The 20371-nt window shown below is 52.1% G+C and overlaps 7 protein-coding genes across 7 annotated transcripts; 4 read left to right on the top strand and 3 right to left on the bottom strand.

Moving 5' to 3' along the window:
* Positions 1-1224: 1224 nt before the first annotated feature.
* ALTATR162_LOCUS11652 (uncharacterized protein) lies at positions 1225-2665 on the bottom strand (the record flags this gene model as incomplete). Its single annotated transcript, XM_043319294.1, has 6 exons — positions 1225-1456; positions 1510-1977; positions 2024-2161; positions 2210-2291; positions 2356-2554; positions 2657-2665. The coding sequence occupies 6 exons, from the start codon at positions 2663-2665 to the stop codon at positions 1225-1227; spliced, it is 1128 nt and encodes a 375-aa protein (XP_043175229.1).
* Positions 2666-3585: 920 nt separating this feature from the next.
* On the top strand, positions 3586-4895 carry ALTATR162_LOCUS11651 (uncharacterized protein; the record flags this gene model as incomplete). The annotated part of the gene is made up of 3 exons (XM_043319293.1): positions 3586-3694; positions 3749-3787; positions 3862-4895. The coding sequence occupies 3 exons, from the start codon at positions 3586-3588 to the stop codon at positions 4893-4895; spliced, it is 1182 nt and encodes a 393-aa protein (XP_043175228.1).
* Positions 4896-6646: 1751 nt separating this feature from the next.
* On the bottom strand, positions 6647-7719 carry ALTATR162_LOCUS11650 (uncharacterized protein; the record flags this gene model as incomplete). The annotated part of the gene is made up of 4 exons (XM_043319292.1): positions 6647-7183; positions 7233-7355; positions 7405-7560; positions 7624-7719. The coding sequence occupies 4 exons, from the start codon at positions 7717-7719 to the stop codon at positions 6647-6649; spliced, it is 912 nt and encodes a 303-aa protein (XP_043175227.1).
* Positions 7720-9657: 1938 nt separating this feature from the next.
* Positions 9658-10409, bottom strand: ALTATR162_LOCUS11649 (uncharacterized protein; the record flags this gene model as incomplete). Its single annotated transcript, XM_043319291.1, has 2 exons — positions 9658-10160; positions 10208-10409. 2 exons carry the CDS (start codon positions 10407-10409, stop codon positions 9658-9660), a joined length of 705 nt encoding a protein of 234 aa, XP_043175226.1.
* Positions 10410-10714: 305 nt separating this feature from the next.
* On the top strand, positions 10715-14610 carry ALTATR162_LOCUS11648 (uncharacterized protein; the record flags this gene model as incomplete). The annotated part of the gene is made up of 7 exons (XM_043319290.1): positions 10715-10800; positions 10850-10929; positions 10982-11336; positions 11386-12325; positions 13819-13927; positions 13975-14135; positions 14185-14610. The coding sequence occupies 7 exons, from the start codon at positions 10715-10717 to the stop codon at positions 14608-14610; spliced, it is 2157 nt and encodes a 718-aa protein (XP_043175225.1).
* A 408-nt stretch (positions 14611-15018) lies between these two features.
* Positions 15019-16854, top strand: ALTATR162_LOCUS11647 (uncharacterized protein; the record flags this gene model as incomplete). The annotated part of the gene is made up of 2 exons (XM_043319289.1): positions 15019-16502; positions 16557-16854. 2 exons carry the CDS (start codon positions 15019-15021, stop codon positions 16852-16854), a joined length of 1782 nt encoding a protein of 593 aa, XP_043175224.1.
* Positions 16855-17914: 1060 nt separating this feature from the next.
* Positions 17915-19508, top strand: ALTATR162_LOCUS11646 (uncharacterized protein; the record flags this gene model as incomplete). Its single annotated transcript, XM_043319288.1, has 4 exons — positions 17915-18020; positions 18088-18332; positions 18383-18865; positions 18918-19508. The coding sequence occupies 4 exons, from the start codon at positions 17915-17917 to the stop codon at positions 19506-19508; spliced, it is 1425 nt and encodes a 474-aa protein (XP_043175223.1).
* Between the last annotated feature and the right edge of the window lie 863 nt (positions 19509-20371).

The raw sequence follows: 20371 nt of genomic DNA, 5'->3' as shown, positions 1-20371 counted from the left end.
TACCTTCCGCGGAGTAGGGTTCCGGTATGGATGCGAAGGGACAAGAAGACGCTTGAGGGAAACATCGAATGGGCGTCTGGGTAAGAGTGAAAGAGAAGATACGACCGACGGCGAGACCGATGGATACGTTCGGCGCAGCTTGCTAGCTTACACGACTTTCTGCATAATGAGGCTATGGTAGACCTAACTTAATCCTGCGATTGTTTGGGAAGGCGCACAGAACAAATATCGTACAGACGCCACATAGCCATCCACCTCAACACGATTAACGGAAGATGCGTTAGCCGGGAGTTTTCAGCATAGCGTGAGAGATATTGTTGATTAATTCTGCGGAAGGCGCGGGTCTCTATATTAGCATGTCCAGTCACTGTCGGAAGGGGCGACACCAGGAACGAAGAAGAGTAAGAGGCTTTAGCTCGAACTACTGCTTGGGTTTCTTTCGCACTGGTCATAGTAGCTTCCGAGCGGGTCGTCGACCGAGATGCTCAATAGAGCGTCGACTGGAATTTTCAAGCATGACACGATGAGTACTGTCCGATCAGTCTTGCGGAAAGCGCAGGTCTCCTTGAACATGCTGTCTAAAGAAGACGGGTGGCTGTCTAAGAGAACGTCACTCCGCGTGTTAGTAGCTTTTAGAGCTTCTCATAGGTACTGCCGATTTCATTGTGCGGTAGGCGCGGCTCCCATTCCCAAGATGCACAGTCACGATTGGAAGGAGCGATCATTGCAAGGCACGCAAAGACGTGTGAGGAACGCATGAAACAAGCAGCAATGAGAGTCACCCTAAGCAATCACAAGCATGGATTCCACATCGACAACGACCACCAGCGTGATATTAGAATGGTTAATTACTACTTCCTACATGAAAGGACCAAGAAAGATCGGGGGAATAAGTTATCGAAAAAAGAGCTAAGAAAACATACGAGAAGTCAGTGTCATGTCAAGACAGTGTAGCCACAGACGTGATCCAAGAGCTATCACTGTCGGTTAAAAGGGTCCCCAGATAAGAAAAAATGATGAAGCCCGGCATCCGACCATGTAATCCTTCCGTGTCGGCATTGCAACAAGCCACCTATTACAAACGCCCCGCAGCTGTGATGTAATGATCAATACACCTTTTGACGACTCGATGGTTTCCCGGGGCAAGCGCGCTACCCTTGCTTGACCAAGACCGCACGGGATGCAACGGCCGGATCCTGAAAGCTAGAGATGCATCGTCGTCACCTAGGCCTCGTCTGCATCGTGGTCTTGCAGTTGGCCGCTCTGTTCCCTGTTCATGCGGGCCTCGATCTCCTTGAGCTGACTCTCGCGTGCCAAGAGTTCCTGTCGCTTCTCGTTGATCTCGCGCTGGACCTTGACCTCAATCTCGCGCAGCTTCTCCTCTTCGCGTCGCAGTTGCTCTTCCTTCAAGCGCACTGACTGGCTGGCAAGATCCTCGGGATTCATTGACGAGTCACTGCAGCATGTTAGTACTGAAATCATGTTATAGTATAGCAGGGTAGGACATACGCAGCAGCACCACCTTCGACACTCTTACTAAGCTTCTCGGTACGGTAGTTCTCGTATAGGAAGTCGTGCGTAATCTCCTTGAGATCGGCAAGATGGCTGTGGAGGAGGGCACTTCGAACGGCGAGGAAGTCGGAGTGACGGGGGTTGTCCACCTCAACGATACCCCAGGGGTATTGGCGTGCCCGTACCCGTCGGCCGTTGATTTCAACAATGTCCTCAGATCCAACGATGGCGAACGGCATCAGGCCACGGAGCTCGGCGTTTTCCTCGACGGTGTCCTCATCATCCTCTTCGATATCGTAGGGGAAGTTGTACACTGGGATGCGGTAGTGCTCAATGTCCTCCATGACAAGCTTCTTCGACTCGGCGAGCTCGGCGGGTGTAAGGGAGTCGGCCTTGCCAATGACGGGGATGACGTTGCAGCGGGGCGACAGGCGCTTCATGAGCTCAATGTCGAGTTCACGGAGACTGCCATGTGTTAGCGGGAGCGGATTGAGCGGTAAGGCAGACATACCCATGACCGGTGGGTGTGATGAAGTAGAGCAGGACATGTACACGGTCGTCGCGGAATCGGGGGTTACGCTTAATACGCGATTCCTCTGCGAGAATGCCGTCGTACTGTCGCTCGAGGTATCCGACGATCTCTGAAAAGCTGCGGCGTGGTAAGCTTGTGTTGTGGTAGTTTCGGCAAGATGCCTACCTGGCCTCGTTGTCAATCTGGTCTCCGAAACCGGGTGTGTCGACAATGGTGAGCGAGATGCGGGTGCCTTCCTCATCGAGTTCTGATGTTTGTTAGCCGCTGTACACGACGATCATGGCGATTGCATTGTCATCAAGGCAACGTACCGACTGTGATGGGCTTGATCTTGACGCCCTCCTCGACGTGTGCAGTTGTTGGGTCGTCGACCTCCTTGTGTCCGAGCACTTGCTTGCCGCAAAGGGTGTTGACGAAGGTTGTCCGGCCAGTACCAGAGGCACCGCAGACCATCAGACAGAACTGAATACCCTTCTTGACATTCTTCTTTCTGCGCGTCTTGTTAAGCGCCTGTGACATTGTTAGCCGTCGTCGTCAATGGCAAGTGTGGTTGTGGTTGGGTAAGGCGGCATCGTGTGCCTGAGGGAGACGTGGTGTCGGGGAGCGTCGTACCGAAGACATGATGAACTCGGGGGCGATGAATGTGATGGGTGGTGGTGGAGGCGGCGAGTACACGCAATGGAGACAGTCGGGCGTGAAGACGAGACTGCTTGGAGGTGAGACGGGGGCGTATGTCTGTGGTGTTGTGTCGGAGCGGTGTCGTCGTGGAAATTTGGGGACGTTGGCAGCTACTCCCTGCGCGATGCAAAGGGGCTCGCTAGCGTATAACACCCCGGTCTTACCTCCTTCTTGGCGCGACCACCTGGCGCGACTGACTACTTCGGGCAAGATATACAACAAAGAGTGAGTCGAGTCAATGGTTGATTGCACGCGCATTACACGTAGTGATAGTTGTAGACCATATTGGCTTCAAGTCTAATTGGTAGCCGCAAAGCTGTTTCATTTCTGGCAGGCCCCAGCGGGGTACTTCCGTCAGGGTCCTCGCGATTCTCAAAACTCAGGACTATCGATATTCCATAACCACTTCGTTGAGTTCTCAGTCCGATCTGCGGGGCATGCAGTACTTTTCCGCATCTCACCAGAGTTGATGCGGCTCAAAAGCATAGTTGCACTTCCATCTCAAGTTCCTCGAATTACGCTAGTCGTAACAGGCTAGCTCCCGCATTACGGGGAGAGCTTAGGCGGATGACATGGTAAATGACCTAGCTCGAGGAGCCGTGGACCCTCGATATCTCTCTTGACCAAACCTCCCGCTGCTATTCACTCTCGTCTCTGCCTCAGTCGCTGCTGCGAAAATGCGTCTACCACACTCGTGGACTTCGCGATAGCGCCTTCCGCATTGTTTGCTGGCCACCTTACCGTCGCAGTCTCCCCGGCCCAACACTCCGCCCAACTCCACACTGCAACTCAAGACGCCCCACTTGAGCATTATAGCAGTTTGAAACAACCTACAAACATCTCATCCACTCGCTGCGCCCAATATGAATACTCGACCCATTTTGGACTCGGATACAGGGCCCTTTGTCCTCTCGGCATCCTTCAACGCAGACTGCTCTCACTTCTCGGTAGCCTTGGAGACGGGGTTTCGCGGTATGACGCGCGCATAAAGCCTCCAGCCTCATCGCATCCAGCTAACACTTGCAGTATTTTCGTCTACAACATGCGAGGAGAAAATTGCCAGAGGTACCCAAAACCCGCGCATGCCGACTATACACATTCCACACATTCCAACTACATCGTACTAACATCCGCCATAGAAGTCGGCGGCGGCATCGGTTGCGCAGAGATGCTCGGCAACAAGAGTTACATTGCCCTAGTCGGAGGAGGGAAGCAGCCCAAGTACCCTCAGAACAAGGTGCGTCCTGAGGACTTCGACTGGCTCCTCGTCAACGACACTGACATCATCTACGAGGTCCAAATCTGGAACGATAAGACGGAACGGTTCACCACGTCGGTCGAGTTCAAAACGCCGGTACAGCGCGTGCGCCTGTCGCAAACACACATGATCGTCGCATTGCTGAATTCGATATGCATATACAAGATGAAAGTGCCGCTGGCCAAGACGGCGGAATACGAAACAGTCAACAACCCGTTCGGACTGTGTGAGTTGGGTAAGGACATTGTCGCTTTCCCTGGTAGGGCAGCTGGCCAAGTCAAGATCTACGACCTCAATACGGGCAACGTCAGTATCATACCCGCCCACGAGAGCCCGCTCCGCGCAATCGGGATAAGCAGGGCCGGCGACCTCATTGCCACCGCCAGCGAGCAAGGCACCTTAATCCGCCTCTGGTCCTTTCCCTCGTGCACAAAACTAGCAGAGCTCAGACGCGGCGTCGACCCCGCCGCCATCTTCTCCCTCGCCTTCTCGCCCGACGGCTCGACCCTCGCCGTCACATCCGACAAGTCAACCTTGCACATCTACGACCTCGTCATTGCAACGACCGCAGCCTCACAAGCGGACCCCTCGCAGCATAAATACGGTATTCTTTCCAAAATACCTTTACTGCCCCGCCAGTTCTCGGATACCTATCCAACTGCGACGATCAAGTTTGACATGGGCGATGAACCGACAGCTTGGGGACCACATGGCAGATCGGCGACATTGAGTGCAGGGATCCCGGGTGTACCGGGTGGTCGACCGACAAAGGGACTCATCGGTTGGTTGAACGATGAGACGATTCTTGTTCTTGGGGCTGGACAGGATGCGAGATGGGAAAGGTTCCATGTGGGACCTGACGATAAGGGGAAGAAGTGTCTTTTTACGAATGGGTGGAGACGGTACATTGATTAGGCGTGGGTACTATACCCGCGGGCTGGAGTAGGTCGTAGATGGGTACAAAGGTTATCGCTATCTCTGGCCCTGAGGTGGGCTTTGATTCGACAAGGCGGTTTGAGCGGTTTCAAGAATCTGTCATGTCAAAGTTTTGGGATGGCATTTACTCATCGGGGGGAAGTGGGGTGCAGTTAGAAAGTTCTTTCTTGGTGTTTTAGTGAGCTTTTTTCTTTCTGGCGTTTAGATACCCGTTCTCTCTCTTATCAGTTTCTCTTGCTAGATTGGGCTAGAAAACAATGGAAGAATAAGAAGGAGACGTTCAATCCATTCTTTACTATCTCTCAAAGTTACGCAACGCGTGAACGTGGAAATAACCTTGTTCATTATTAACTTTTTTTTTCTCTTTGCGCAACGCCTAATTACTTCACTTGCTACCTCAGCAAAACATTTCTTCAAAACTCGAATACACTGACCGGGTAATCAAAGACGTTGCCAGTTCAACAATAGCATTGCTCAAAGGAAATCAGATGTAGATGCAGATAACATGCAATGTTTCTACCTTCGCATTTCGGTTCGTTGGTATTGGACAGTGCAATTTATTGTGGAAAAAAAGGAGAGATATGGGTTACACTTTTAGTGAATACGTGAATATGTACAGAATCTCCCGGTAATGGTTTACCAGTATCGTTGTTTCTCGCTCATCCAGATTGAACAGTGCGGTCATGTGCAGGGCTGGGCGAAACGATTAGATTTCATTGCACATGTTTATTCAGTCTGCTGCGGTGTTCTCATGTCAGGTGTGTGTGTCTGGAATGTAGAACAAGTCCATTTTGGTAGTTGAAGGAGGCTAAGCTCAAAGTTCACAACTGAGAAGGATGTGCGCGTAAGTTAATGGTCTTGGGGAACTTCGTGGTGTAACAACTGGTATTGCATTGCTCGTATTCAGATTGTGATTCTAACGTTCTTGTTGCTTTCAACTGCTGCTGCTGCCATTAGAACATTTTGTTGTGTTTCCACAGTGCCAAGTACATGGCTTTGGCTGATTGGTGTGCCAGTAGGTCTTCGCTCTCTCTCTCTCTCTCTTTCATATTCTCGATATGGAAAGAATTTTAGGAAATACATAGTCAATAATCGACCAACAGGACCCCGAAACACCATTGCCCAGCATATACTTATTTCTCGGTCCCTATCAAAACATCCCAAATCATTCTTAACCCGAAACGAAGCAAAAGAAGTGAACAGAGTATGGTGTGCGTAGTCTGCACATCTAGAAAGTAAGATGAAAGGTCGGGGGGTGGAAGGGTGAAAGTGAACGGGAAAAGGTGGCAAGGTGCAAATGAACGGAAGTGGTGGAATGGTTGATAGTACAAAAGTAACAAAAGATTTGAAATTAATCTGGTGTAAAAGAAAAAGACAAGGTTGTAACTGGGGTATCGTGCAGAAAGGTATAGCCACAGAACACCCGTGCGCGACTTTCGGTACACGGTATCCAATCCCAAACATCCACACATACGCGACATTTTTGCTGTTCGCTACGTCGGTTTCGTTCCGCGCTGCTAACAAGTCGGTCGAGAAAGAAGAAATGGGAGTCCACAGCGAAATTCGTCGGATGGTGGTGTCTCCGACTAATGTAACTGCACATCGAAGTGCCGAGTGGAAGTTTGGATACAAGTTGACGACAAGGAAACGTTCGTGGCGGGGTCGTGAAGCGGTCAGCCAAAGTGGTGACCAAAGGTGGAGAGATCCAGTCTCTTCATCCCTTTGTCATCCTATAACAAGATAAGGTAGTTGCTCGGCGCAATTCCCGTCTCCCCGTTCGGTTTCTTAGCCTGCCACCACCTCCCACTAACATCGCTAACCTCCAGGATATCATGTTTCTGGAAGCTAATCTCATTTGCGTCGTCGGGGTTGGCTTCGTAGCTGTAAATCGCCTTTGCACGGTACGGATACTCAATGTTCTGCTCCGGATTCTGTTGCTCGTCATTTGTAGGCGTCATAGTGTTGTTATTGCCATTCATGCTCATGCCGCCGCCAAATTGCGGAGCAGACGAATTGCGACCGTTGGCACCTGCGGGACCGCCTGGGTAGCCGGATACCGGGGACGAGGTTTCGAAACCGTTTAGTTGGGCGGACGTGTACATTTGCGGGGGAATGTTGGCGTTTTGGGTTTCCGGGCGGTTGGTGTAGCCGTTGGATATGGGGCGCGAGGAGCGGGAGCCTGGGTGCTCTTTGTGGAGGGCGTAGGAGTCGACGAAGGTGCGGTGGCTGGCTTGGGGTTGGGAGCCGTAGTAGAAGATCCAGACAATCTGTGGGTTGTTAGGAGGGTTTTGTGTTTGGAGTGTGGGTATGACTTACGGCGATCATGGAGAGGAGGATGTAACCGGCTGCCGCGGCTTCAAAGGGAGCGACGGGGGAGTAGACGAGGGAGTTTACGGATGAGGTAGTGAAGACCAGGCCAGCGGCAAGAAAGCCCACAATCTATAGGAATCAGCAAATGTGTTTTGGCGTTCGGAGAAAGACTGCCTACCGCAACATGGTACGTCCTCTCAGCATCCGAGGCGACTGTGACGGTGACACCTGTGATGCAGAAGAACATGAAGACCAGCGTCCACCACGCGAAGTTGGGGAAGCCACCGTGAATAGCAGATATTATGGAGCTGACAAAGGCGATGATCCAGGCGAGCTGTTATACAACGTTAGCCAGCAGGCTCCCAGCGACTGCCGCGAACTTCCGGATATTACTCACAATGCCAATAGATATGGTGGCCAGCGCAAAGGGATCTCCAATGATGCGACCCAGGCTGAAGCCCGACGATCTTTGGCCGTAGCCTCCGTTTTCCATTTTGTGTAGTGAAGGTGAGCCGCCCAGTGAGCCGTAAGCGGGCATATGTTGGCCAGTGGGTAGGCGGGGGGTTGAAAGGGGCGATTAAGCTATACTGTCGCGCAGGCGGGCAAAGAGAATGAGCGTGAGTGCCGAGTGCGGTATTATGGGTGAATGGAACGAGGTGGTGGACGGGAAAGTCAAAGAGAGTGAATGCGCGCAGTCAGTGATGTGGTAGTGGCAGCGAAGGGCAAGTATATCGGCGGCTCGGTAATTGGTGTCGTGCAGAGCGAACGGGTGCACAGGGCGCAAGCAAGAGAGAGGCGGGCGTCCAGTGACCAGCAGTGTTGGTGGGCGCGCTTGGAAATGCGACGTGGACGGCGGCTGCGAAGTAGGCGATTGTTGCAGCAGGCTGTGGATGTCGAGGGAGGGTTTGGAGCGAGGGTGGGAGAAGACGAGAGATGCGACGGTTTCAAGTTGGGTTCCCAGTGGTTCTCGATTGGCCGCGCTGAATGGCTAAGGATACGGGGATTGAAGCGGGTCCCGCAGAGATTAAAATGGCACCGCGCCCATCAGCCAAAGGTCTGGACAAGAACACGCGCGTCTAGTGCATTAGTCGACTTGGAGGCCGTCGAGCCGCCGATACAAATGCTGTACACCCAACAGTAGACAACGGCGTGCACGACATGTCAAGGCCAGAAACTATGGGTACTCGCTGGCAACTGCGTTTATTCACAATCACGACTCTTCAATCCGCCTCAGCCAAGAATGTGGCGCAGTCCAGCTAATACGTCGTTCAAAGGGATTCCTTGAATACGACTGCTGGCGACGCCTCATCATGCATACCCGAGTCACTCAAGAACACCTCGAGAACATCTCTAGACGCAGGACATCCCCGTCCAATAATTGTGGCACTTTAATATGGACTTGTGCATTGTGAATGACCTGTCAGCCCAGTTATGACAGCGCTGGTAGATTGGAAATCATTAATTCATTGCACCCTGCGTCTTCCCTACACATGCCATCCACGTTTCCCCCGTCACATATTCCATGGTTGCCGATGACACGTGCGCCTCATTTGCGTGGCTGATATGTGCAGTAGTTCGTTCCGCAAGAAATTGACACTCCGGACCCTCATCGGCGGCATTACGCTATCTCGGGGAACCCTTGCAAGCCGTCACCCTGCTGCTGATGCGAGACGACGATGAAACACGGCACTGAACGCTCCGCAGCCCTACAGACACATCACTGTGCAGCAACTACATCACTCTACATCATCAGCTAGAAATTTGTGATGGCGCTGGCGCTTAACAAACTCTTTCATGTTTGAACTATGATTTCGACTATGCTGCTACGCGTGACGTGGTGAACTGTCTCCGGATCAATGTAGGAAAGAGGCCAATTGGCATCGGCACAATCGCAAGTCTAACACACACACATACTGCTTGCTTTCCCACATTACCATCGTCATCGCAGAGGTTTGTTTTGGCAATATGTCATTTTCGGATGCTTGCTTGATGCGAGGCAGGTGTCATCCTTTTTGTCTTCCTTCAACAGATTCGAGAGTCCAGATCGCTGCAACGATTGTCACACTCGCCCCATACCCCCGTTGCTGATCTGCCGAGTCGGTACGACCCAGAACCTCTATCAGATGTATAATATTGAGATACTGTACGGCAGCCGGTTGTGGCGGCTGCCTCAACAAAGGTCACCCATGGTAAAAGTGAAGCACCTGGCATCTGTCAGCTACGCCTCAGCCATGCCTTGAAACCGTCTGACGTCGGTATTTTGCACAGCGCATGAAGTTGACTTACCTGTTGAACGCAATGCGGATGAAAATAGTTGTAGTGTCTCAGGAGGCAACTGGTGCTTCTTCGCGGATAGTCGGATACTGATGACACCGGTCGCTGAGTTTCCAAGTTGATGAACTGAGTATGTGCGAGAGACTGGCAACAGTGTTCAAAGCTCGTCATCCTCTGATTCATCCTCCTCGCCCTCTTCTTCTTCTTCTCCTTCTTCTTCCTCTTCACGGCGTGTCACCCCCTCCTCCTCCTTATCAGGCCTGCGTCTATACTCCTCCCTCACAAGTGCCCTCAGCGCCTTGGTAAGCCTCTCATTATAGTCGACCCAACATCTTCCCGCGCCAAGAAACATGACCTGCTTGTACCTCTGGTTCAACAACCCGTTCCTTCTCCTCAGTTCAGATATCTTGAGCGCTTGTTGTAGCTGACGGTCTTCTGCTTCGGCAATGCGTGGTCTCAAAATAGCCAACTTGGTGAAGCCGTCAGTGGTGGGTATCTGCTGGTCTTGGAGAGCTTGGAGCTGTGATGCCGTTGTTGCGAAGCCTGTTGCGCGTTCTACTACCAACGCGGCTTTTTGGGTGGTGTCGAGTGGGGAGCTGTCGTCATCATCATCGTCGTCGTTGTTGTGTTGTGGTTTGAGGACGTCTTTGTGCTTGCTCACTAGTGATGTTAGCCTTGGAAACTAGAGCAATTGAGGAATTGCATACGCAGGTTGTTTGCTTCATCGAGCAATGCAGTCTTGCCGGCTAGCTGCTGTAGTGACTGCTCGATCTTGTGTATGCGGTCCGGAATTGCCTTAGGCTTGTCCTTGGTAGTGTCGTGTGGACCGCCCAAGACATACTCCAGGCGATCCAACCGTGTCTCCAGCAGCGCAAATGTGAAAAGAACCGCCTCCTCGTACTCGTCCATAGTTGTGGTGGATTCGGTGTTCAATGTTCATCCCGGGCAGTTCACGCGGTCGCGCGTACCTGCCTTGGGCGGAACCGGCTGTTAATTTTAGCGGCCGCTGATAAGCCCCCAGATTTTGGGGCCATGAGACCGAGACGTCAGCGGAGCACCAAACCTCACTTTTCACCGATAGCTCCAACTTTCCACAGCCACCTGACTGTAGTCACTCGCTTGACCTCGCCATCGCAGCATCTTTAGAAACTCCGCCAGTCCTCGACGGATGATCGCGCAATAACCCGAACCGCGCATTTCGCACCCTCCAGAGCATGACTTCCTACTCCGCCATCGGCCCCGAGCCAACAACAGAGGCAGATCCGATGACTTCGAGTACCGGGTCGCTGAGAGGCAGACGGTGAGATACGCCCATCTCGTCCTTGTTGGACTGACGCTGACGCAAGTAGGAGAGGAAGAGGAAAGCAAGACGTTGGATTCAAAGGACAGGCGACATGGATATCAAGTGTCATCAACCTAGCCAACACCAGTAAGGTCTTTACCAACCAGCCCCTAGAAAACATGTTGACCATGATGGATAGTTCTTGGTGCCGGTCTCCTCGCCATGCCTTCCGCGCTCTCGAAAATGGGCATCTTCCTCGGCATATTCGTTATCGCGTGGGCTGGCACAACAGCAGGCTTCGGCCTCTACCTGCAGACGCGATGCGCGCGATACATTGATCGCGGACACGTATCCTTTGCAACACTGTCCCAGATGACATATCCGAACCTGTCCATCATCTTCGATGCCGCTATCGCTATCAAGTGCTTCGGCGTGGCAGTCAGCTATCTTATCATCATCGGCGATCTGATGCCGGGAGTTGTTCGCGGATTCGCACCGGGTGCTGGGGATATCACGTTCCTGGTTGACAGGCAGTTCTGGATCACAGCCTTCATGTAGGTTGTCCACTTGGAATTCGAGGTCCTCATGTACTAACCAACACAGGCTCATCGTCATCCCGCTATCCTTCCTCCGCCGTCTCGACTCACTCAAATACACCAGTGTAATCGCCCTCTTCTCAATCGCCTACCTCGTCATACTAGTCGTAGCCCACTTCCTCAAAGGCGACACAATAGCAGACCGAGGAACTGTCCGTGTCTTCGAATGGGCCGGCCCCGTCTCCGCCCTCGCAGCCTTCCCCGTCATTGTCTTCGCCTACACATGCCATCAAAATATGTTCTCCATCCTCAACGAGATCTCCGACAACTCTCACTTCCAGACCACGACCGTCATATTTGCCTCCATTGGCGGCGCGTGCGCTTTGTACATTCTCACTGGTATCACAGGCTACCTATCCTACGGCGACAACATCCACGGCAACATTGTATCCATGTACCCCACCGCAGCAGCCAGTACCATCGGCCGTCTCGCTATCGTTATCCTCGTTATGTTCTCGTACCCGCTTCAAATCCACCCCTGCCGCGCCAGTATCGACGCATGTCTAAAGTGGCGTCCAGGCGGCCTCCGCAACAAACAAGCAGAAGCCGGCAGTCCCTCCCGCAACACCCTCATCAACAACACACCCAAGCCCGGTATCCCCAAGAGTACAGAAATGAGCGACCTAAGATTCGCAGTCATTTCCACCGTTCTGATAATCCTGTCTTTCATCACTGCCATGACGGTTTCCAGTCTAGAGAAGGTGTTGGCCTATGTTGGTAGCACGGGGTCCACAACCATTTCTTTTATACTTCCGGGGCTTTTCTACTATAAGATTTCCGACCCCGAATCTTCACATCACCAACGGCTTGTTAAGGACGAGGACGATGAAGATGAGGGAGCGGAAGGTTATATTACCAGTGAGGGACACTCGAACCGGGACCTTAGAAGGGGTTTGCTGCGTAACTTGGCGCTTGCTTTGAGCATTTACGGTGTTGTTGTTATGGTGGTTTGTTTGATTACGAATACTTTTCTGGTTGCTTCGCATTGAATAGCATCATGTCGGGTTGAGACAGGTTTTTCTGGAGAATTTTGAAGAAACGCATTTAGCGGGAGTTTTCCTTGGAGGCACATGGATTAGACTGGTTGGGGCTGGATGGCTTTGGTGTTGGTGTTGGAGTTATGTCAATCTTGATGCTGATGTCGACGTTTTGTTGTATTGTTACAGGTCGTACAGTATATATGTAACTTCGTAGTAATCTGGAGCAGAGGTACAGAACGTACCACGCTTTTTCCAATGTTATCTCACCAATCATGTGTCTTGCTTCCAGGGCGTCCCTTGAATCCCAACGCCTGGATATCGTGCTGTGCTTCTTTCCTCTTTTCCGCTGTAATCACAGTGACGGCCAATTACGGAGCCTTCACATCGTGATTCATTCGTCCCTCAAGCAGCCATCCTCAAACGCTTAATATAACCCCAGCCACGCAAATTCCATCAATGCTCAGATCCCCACTCTCCCCCTCCTTATGCGGCAGTCTCCTTGGTCCCGCCCTCCATGTTCTCCACCACAACACTAGGTTCTGCTTCCGCAGTGTTTCCCTCTTTTATCAGTGACTTTGCTGCACTCCCACTCTTAACCACCATGCCCGCAATCTTGCCCACCCTGTACTGCGGCTCTAGTATCCCCACCATGCTCAGTAACCGCCACGCCGTGTCACTCGGTTGGGCTCCTACACCCACCCAGTAGCGTGCGCGCGATAGATCGAGTTTGATGTCTTTCCAGGGCCGGCCGTGGGTGTCGCCTGGTCGTGGGGGTTGCGGTTTGGGGTCGTAGGTTCCGAGGACTTCCAAGGGGCGGGAATTGCGCGCCGTTCTGTATAGGTTGAATTGTTAGTTTTATCGGTCTTGGAGTATTTGCGGACTTCCGAGATTGGGGTTTCGCCAATTGTAGATGAGGCGGTTTTTTTTTAACGTACCGTGCGTGTGCGACGACTATGTTGTAGAAGGGAGCGTGCTTCTTGCCGAAGCGGGCGAGCCGGATTCTTAGAACCATCTTGTGTTGTGTGGGTTTGATGCGACGCCTGTGTTGGGGGCGCGGGTGGTTGTTGGAGGTTTGGGTATATCTTTTTGGGGCCGAGGATCTGCCGAGACGGGTGGGCACGTGCAACGAGTGGGATACTTTGGTGTGCACGTTAGACTGTATGGAGGGCTTTCTTTTGTGGGCTCGACTTTGTATCTTCAGTCGCTGGTTCGATTGTTTGATGGGAGTTCGTAAGCTAATAATGCTGTGGTGATGTGCGAGTACTTGCGCTCACCTCATCATCCTTGAGCAGTGATGTAATTGCAACCCCATGAGTAGTTCAGTAGTATCTGTTGTGACAACTCTCTCTCAACTTTACTACACGTAACCTTGGTGACCTCGATACTAAAAAATGGCTCTTCGAGTAAGTATATGACATATTGTATCAGGCCCGTCAATGAGATCTAAATTTCCGTCACAGACTCTCTCCGCTAAAAGCGCAGCCGCGCTCGACCAAGAACTCATGTCCTCGGGCGCATTCTCTATCGATCAGTTGATGGAACTTGCTGGACTATCAGTATCACAAGCGGGTACGAGAGCACCGTGTCAGGCCCTCTCCACAATACTAAATTTCCAGTCTTCAAACTTCAACCTCTCAGCAAAGGCAAGCGCATCCTCGTAGCATGCGGTCCTGGAAACAACGGCGGTGATGGGCTAGTCGCAGCCCGTCATCTCTTCCACTATGGCTACCAACCTACAATCTACTACCCAAAGCAGAGCAAAAATGAGTTGTACCAGGTATGCAATGCATCAAGTACCGAGCAAGCACTTATCTAACCTTTCACAGCGCCTCAAGAAACAACTCGAAGACCTCAAGGTACCCTTTACAGAAGACTTCACCGGCGCACTAAAACAAACCGACCACATCGTCGACGCAATCTTCGGCTTCAGTTTTTCGGGCGAAGTGCGCGAGCCTTTCCCCAAGGTCATCGAGGCTTTGGCATCTACTTCCATTCCCGTTCTCGCCGTCGATGCACCGTCATCTTGGGATATCGAGGAAGGCCCGCAAGATTCTGGGCCTGGCAAGGGCTTCATGCCACCGGCTCTCATTAGTTTGACTGCGCCTAAGCCGCTGGTTAAGAAGTTTACTGGGAGGCATTTCCTTGGTGGGAGGTTCTTGAGCCCGGAGATGGCGGATAAGTATAATCTTGATATCCCAAAGTATGAGGGTTTGGATCAGGTTGTTGAGGTGTCAGTTGAGGGCAAGCTTTGATATGTACTGCTGTATAGTGAATTCATAATTTGAAAAATGAAGTACTCTAGATCACGATGCGTCTTCGGTGTTTTGGTACCTGCTTGTTGTGACTAGCGTGGTTTCCCCGCAGAGCCGCGGTACGGCTAACAACGGTCTTGAGATGTCATCCGAACGCCAGCTTCGAATGCGCTTCGGCAAACAACGAGATTGATTTCTTTTGAAGCGGAAGCACGGAACCTTTGTGTGTCTCTTTTGTCTACCTCTGGCAGGCAATGTTATTGAGCTAAGATTCAAGAATCTATCCCACGGACTATCACAGCCTCAATACCACATCGAAACACCGCGCGAAGCCAATTTCCCCTCACATAGACACCGTGTGCTGTATTGGTTGCTTAAGCCGTCCGAGAACATACCTCACAATTCAAAATGGTTCCTAGGGCGCCCTCAAGAGAGGCTTTGACCTTGCTCAAGCATTCGATTCGTCCCTCAGTAGTCGTTCGATCGCAAACACAACGCTGCCTTCTCTCGTCCACCACTCGACCTACGATACCATCGCACGCCCAGTCCCAGATCTCCCCACAGACAGTACGAAACACTGCAACTTTCACGCATTCCCACCACGCCGAAGCCGTCTCTGTCATCCCCACGACAGTCGACACGAGCAATGCAGACTTCAAAGAGAACAAGCGCCAGATGGACGAGGCCACGGAGAATTTGGTCAACTTGCACACAAAGATCGCGCAAGGTGGACCTCAGAAAGCTAGAGATAAGCACATACAGCGAGGCAAGATGTTGGTTAGAGACAGAATATCTGCACTGATTGACCCGGGCACGCCGTTCCTCGAACTGAGCCAGATGGCGGGTTACAACATGTACGGCGAAGACGATGTGCCTGCGGGTGGCATTGTCACCGGTATCGGTACGGTGAACGGTGTTCAATGCATGGTTGTCGCCAATGACGCTACGGTCAAGGGAGGTACATACTACCCGGTCACGGTGAAGAAGCATCTGCGAGCCCAGACCATCGCCCAAGAGAACCGGTTACCATGCATCTACCTCGTTGACTCTGGTGGTGCAAACTTGCCCAATCAAGCAGATGTGTTCCCGGACGTCAATCACTTTGGTCGCATCTTCTACAATCAAGCGCGCATGTCTGGTATGGGCATCCCGCAGATCAGTGTTGTCATGGGACCATGTACCGCGGGTGGTGCTTATGTGCCTAGTATGAGCGATGAGAACATCATTGTGGAAAACCAGGGCCACATCTTCCTCGCAGGCCCACCGCTGGTCAAAGCAGCGACTGGCGAGGTAGTCTCAGCGGAAGACCTTGGTGGAGGCAAGCTTCATAGCGAGGTCTCTGGTGTTACCGACTATCTCGCAGTTGACGACGCACACGCACTTGTCCTTGCGCGGAGGAGCGTTGGCAACCTAAACTGGCACCGCAACCAAACTGTCACTTCGCAGCCCACATTTCAAGAGCCTCTGTACGATCCTCAGGAGCTGTCAGGTATTGTCGGTACCAACCTGCGCCGTCAGATCCCCATCCATGAGATCATCGCCCGTATCGTCGACGGCTCGTCTTTCGATGAGTTCAAGCCATTGTACGGCTCTACCCTCGTGACTGGGTTTGCAAAGATATACGGTCATCCCGTGGGTATCGTAGCCAACAATGGTATTCTCTTCAGCGAGAGTTCGCTCAAGGGCGCACACTTTGTCCAGTTGTGCGGAAAGCGACACATCCCTCTCATCTTCCTTCAGAACATTTCAGGATTCATGGTCGGTCAGGACGCCGAGAAAGGCGGTATCGCGAAGAACGGCGCGAAACTCGTGACAGCTGTGAGCTGTGTTGATGTACCCAAGTTCACCGTCGTTGTGGGATCTAGTGCGGGCGCCGGAAACTACGGCATGTGGTAAGTTTACTCCTATTTCTACGCTTTGACAGAGCATCGCTAATACATGTACAGTGGCCGCGCATACTCTCCACGACTCATGTTCACATGGCCCAATGCAAAGACCTCGGTCATGGGTGCGGAACAGTTGTCGTCCGTCATGGAAGCCGTTGGCAAGAAAGTGGATCCTGCGCTAAAGGCACGGATCGAGCACGAGAGTGAAGCGACATTCGGGTCGGCAAGGTTGTGGGACGATGGTATTATTCCACCGGAACATACACGGAGAGTGCTTGGCATGGGATTGCAGATGGCGTGTGGCGGGCAGAACAAGGGTGTAGAGAAGGAGAGCACTTGGGGTGTGTTCAGGATGTAGAGGATGGCCGAAGGAAGGCAGAAGACTAAAATGGGGCTCCGCAAGGCCGCGTGCAAAACGCGCGTCTACCTCTCGTTTAAAAGCATCATGTTCACGACTTTGACCTCGACTTTTTGTTGCATTTTTGTCGTGCCTGAATGTCGACTAATTATATCCAAGTGTCATTGATCGCAATTTCCGGGCGTCTCCACAAAACCCTGACATCCGCTTGGCTCCGGTCTTGGCAGAGGGCCGTCAAGACAGCGGACGCGGCCTCAAGCACGCTGCAAGTGCTGCAAGCTTGCTTGGAAACGCTTGTGCGACGGTTATCATCAACGTCCATATCAGATATCATCTTCACCAGCCGCAACTAAGGCGCAGCGAACAGGTGTTGCCCACTGAGAAACGCATCGAAACAAAACAAATGCAGGTGAAATACGGCCAAGCCAGGCGCCTGCGCCACAATTCCCTGCCTACGCCCCACCTCACTCGGGATCCCCTCAGTTCCAACCCAGATGGCGGGCCCTACTCGCAAAACACGTCAAGACGGTAGAGCAGCCGGTTGGCCGTCGACTCTGTATTGTGTGGCTTGGACGAGTCCAGGCCGCTTGCGGACCGGCGCTTGAGTGTGAATTACAACTTGACCTGCCTTTACGAGGTTTAGGCAGGCTGGAAGCAAGATCCAGCTGCGTATTGGTTTGCTGACTGCACCACCCAATACGACCATGCGATTTCCAGGGTAGCCGGGGCCCGTGTTCGTCGAGCAGAGTTGAAAGTCGACTGCACCAGTTGCCGCCATCCGCATTCCCTCGTCAAGCGATTGCGACGATCACTCCCGGCCCTCTCTTTCTCACATCCGTCATCAAACCGCTGGACGCCTGTTTACTACCACTTACACTCGCTTTTCTTCCTGCCGTTTCCTCCGCCACCGCCCGCCCTTGTACTTGCATACTCGCAGTCAACCGTCACCACTCTGCTTTGTTTGCTTGGTCCCGCCCAGCTGCTCTCTCCCCACTTGGTCTCACGCACTTGCGGGGTAGCCATTCGTTAGCATTGTTCTAGGCGCAGAGCACATGTCGAGATGAAGTTGTTCAGCCCTGCGCGAGCGCTAGCGGCGCTCTCTCTGTTGTCAACAGATGTCGTGCGACCGCTCACCCAGGCCATCGTCCTAGATCCCAATTCAGAGGGTAAGACGCCGGCGTCCTTGTCGCGCAGTCGTTTGCGCCTGTAGAACTTACTGACGTCGTGCTATAGCTTCCATCAAAGATGTCTCCAGTCAAGTCGCCAAACAGCTCGTTGCGCAGTACGCGACAATCGACGACAAAGGCGTACATGTACTTGGAGGGTATCCTGGTATCCTCTACCCACCCTACTACTGGTGGCAGGCGGGTGCCATGTTCGGCACACTGCTCGACTACTGGCACTACACCGGCGACGATCAGTACAACGATATGATTCGCGAGGGACTGATACACCAGTTCGGAGAGCACCTCGACCTGGTCTGTATTACCATGTATCATCGCTGAAGGTCTGTCGCTAACCCCCGCAGATGCCCTCGAACCAGTCTAAGAACGAAGGAAACGATGATCAAGTCTTCTGGGCCTTCTCCATGATTGCTGCAGCCGAATACAAACTCAAGGACCCTCCTGCCGATCAGCCCGGTTGGCTCGCCATGACACAGTCTGTCTTCAACCAGTTCGTAGGTCGCTACCAGAAGGAGGTTTCCGATGGCACTTGCGGCGGTGGCATGCGCTGGCAGATCTATCCGTGGCTCAATGGGTGGACGTACAAAAATACTGCTTCCAACGGAGGACTTTTCCATCTTGGCGCGCGATTGGCCATGTACACCAAGAACGATACCTATGCCAGATGGGCGGAGAAGGCATTCGACTGGATGGCGCAAAGTCCTATTCTCCCGGGTGATGGTCAGGTCTACGATGGAACGAGTATCACCACAAATCCCCCGTGTCACGACGCCGATCAAACGCCCTGGACCTACAACTACGGTATTATGATAGCCGGAGCCGCATATGTAAGACACTGTCACATCCACAACTCATGCTCCGTGTACTAATATACTGTAGATGTACAACTACACCAACGGCGCCGAAAAATGGCGCACCGAACTCACCAAGTTCATCAACAAGGTGGCCATCTTCTTTCCCGAAGATAAAGGCGGCGTCATGGTAGAAATCTGCGAAGCAAACCAAGTCTGCGACGCAGACCAAGAATCCTTCAAAGCCTACCTCGCTCGCTGGCTCGGCATTACCATGCAAATGGCCCCCGAATTCACCCCGCAGATCCTGCCCAAACTACAAAAATCCGCCGTTGCCGCCGCCCAGACGTGTGAGGGGCCCAGTCAACATAACGGCGGTCCCCATCAGTGTGGTATGAAGTGGTGGAATAACGGTTTCGATGGGATTGGCGGCGTAGGACCACAGATGACGGCACTTAACGTTATTAGCGTGCTGAATGCGCAGAGGGTGCCACCGCCGTACAGTAGGGATACGGGAGGTACTAGTGAGGGAAATCCAGGACTGGGAAGTGGCAATGATGATGATCGCTTGCCCAAGTTCCAGAGCGACATTACGACTGGAGATAAGGCGGGCGCGGCGATTCTGACCATCTTGATGGTTGTGTTGTTTGTGGGTGGGGCGGCATGGATATTGATGTAATTGGAGCGGTGGACGGATAGGCGAGGAACGAGGATAGAGGAAGAGGAGGAAAAGATGGGAAAGATGATGGGGCTCTCTTTGGTTATACCCTGTTGTTTGGTATGCAGAGATGCAGGCATGATGGGATGATAAAGTGTGGGCTTTGCGAAGCTCTTTTTTTTCGAGGCGTTATTGAGGGCGCTTGTTTCGTGGAAATAGGATATTTGAGTGGAGATTCATGTGTATATTTGATATCTGAATGCAATATGAATAAGTATCTTTTTACGCTTGTTGGTTGCATTTTGGCATTGCTGAAAGGGATCAAATGGATCTTGATACTGAGTTGTAAGTAGGGGTCTTGGGGAATTTAAATGGTCGTGGATGGTGTTGTGAGACGCCGTGTTGTTGGATATGGTTGCATAACATGACGCGATGACGCTAGATACTATTATTGGTTACAATTGTAACCCAGCTCCCTGAACTCGTGTATAGACACTCACTTGTGATTGGATGATGGAAAAGTTGAACCTAGTAAATATCTTTAGGGTACGCTGTAGCAACACTTGGGTACAACTCATTGAAAAATAATCGCTGTATTCTGGGCAAGTACTCAGTGTATAACCGTGTGTCTCGTGAACTTGTGCTAAGCATATATTCGTGGAGGAATAAGAGCGAGGGTTGGGGACGAAAAGCGAGCTGAATTACGCGTTCATGATCATACTATAGCTTGTGTACCGACTTGTGGAAGTGGGAAGAGCGAAATATAGCTGGAGAGGAGTCTACTTCCACGCGCGATGAACTAGATTCATGTCTCGCGCTATCGAACTTGGTAGTCGCATTGACTTTAAATACACCTTCAGTATGAAGCTGTAATTGCAAACTTG

The sequence above is a fragment of the Alternaria atra genome (genome assembly GCF_907166805.1).
Source record: "Alternaria atra isolate CS162 genome assembly, contig: 35, whole genome shotgun sequence".
Classification (NCBI taxonomy): Eukaryota; Fungi; Ascomycota; class Dothideomycetes; order Pleosporales; family Pleosporaceae; genus Alternaria; species Alternaria atra.
Note: the sequence above shows the minus strand (reverse complement) of the source record. Positions and strands in the feature narration are given on the sequence as shown.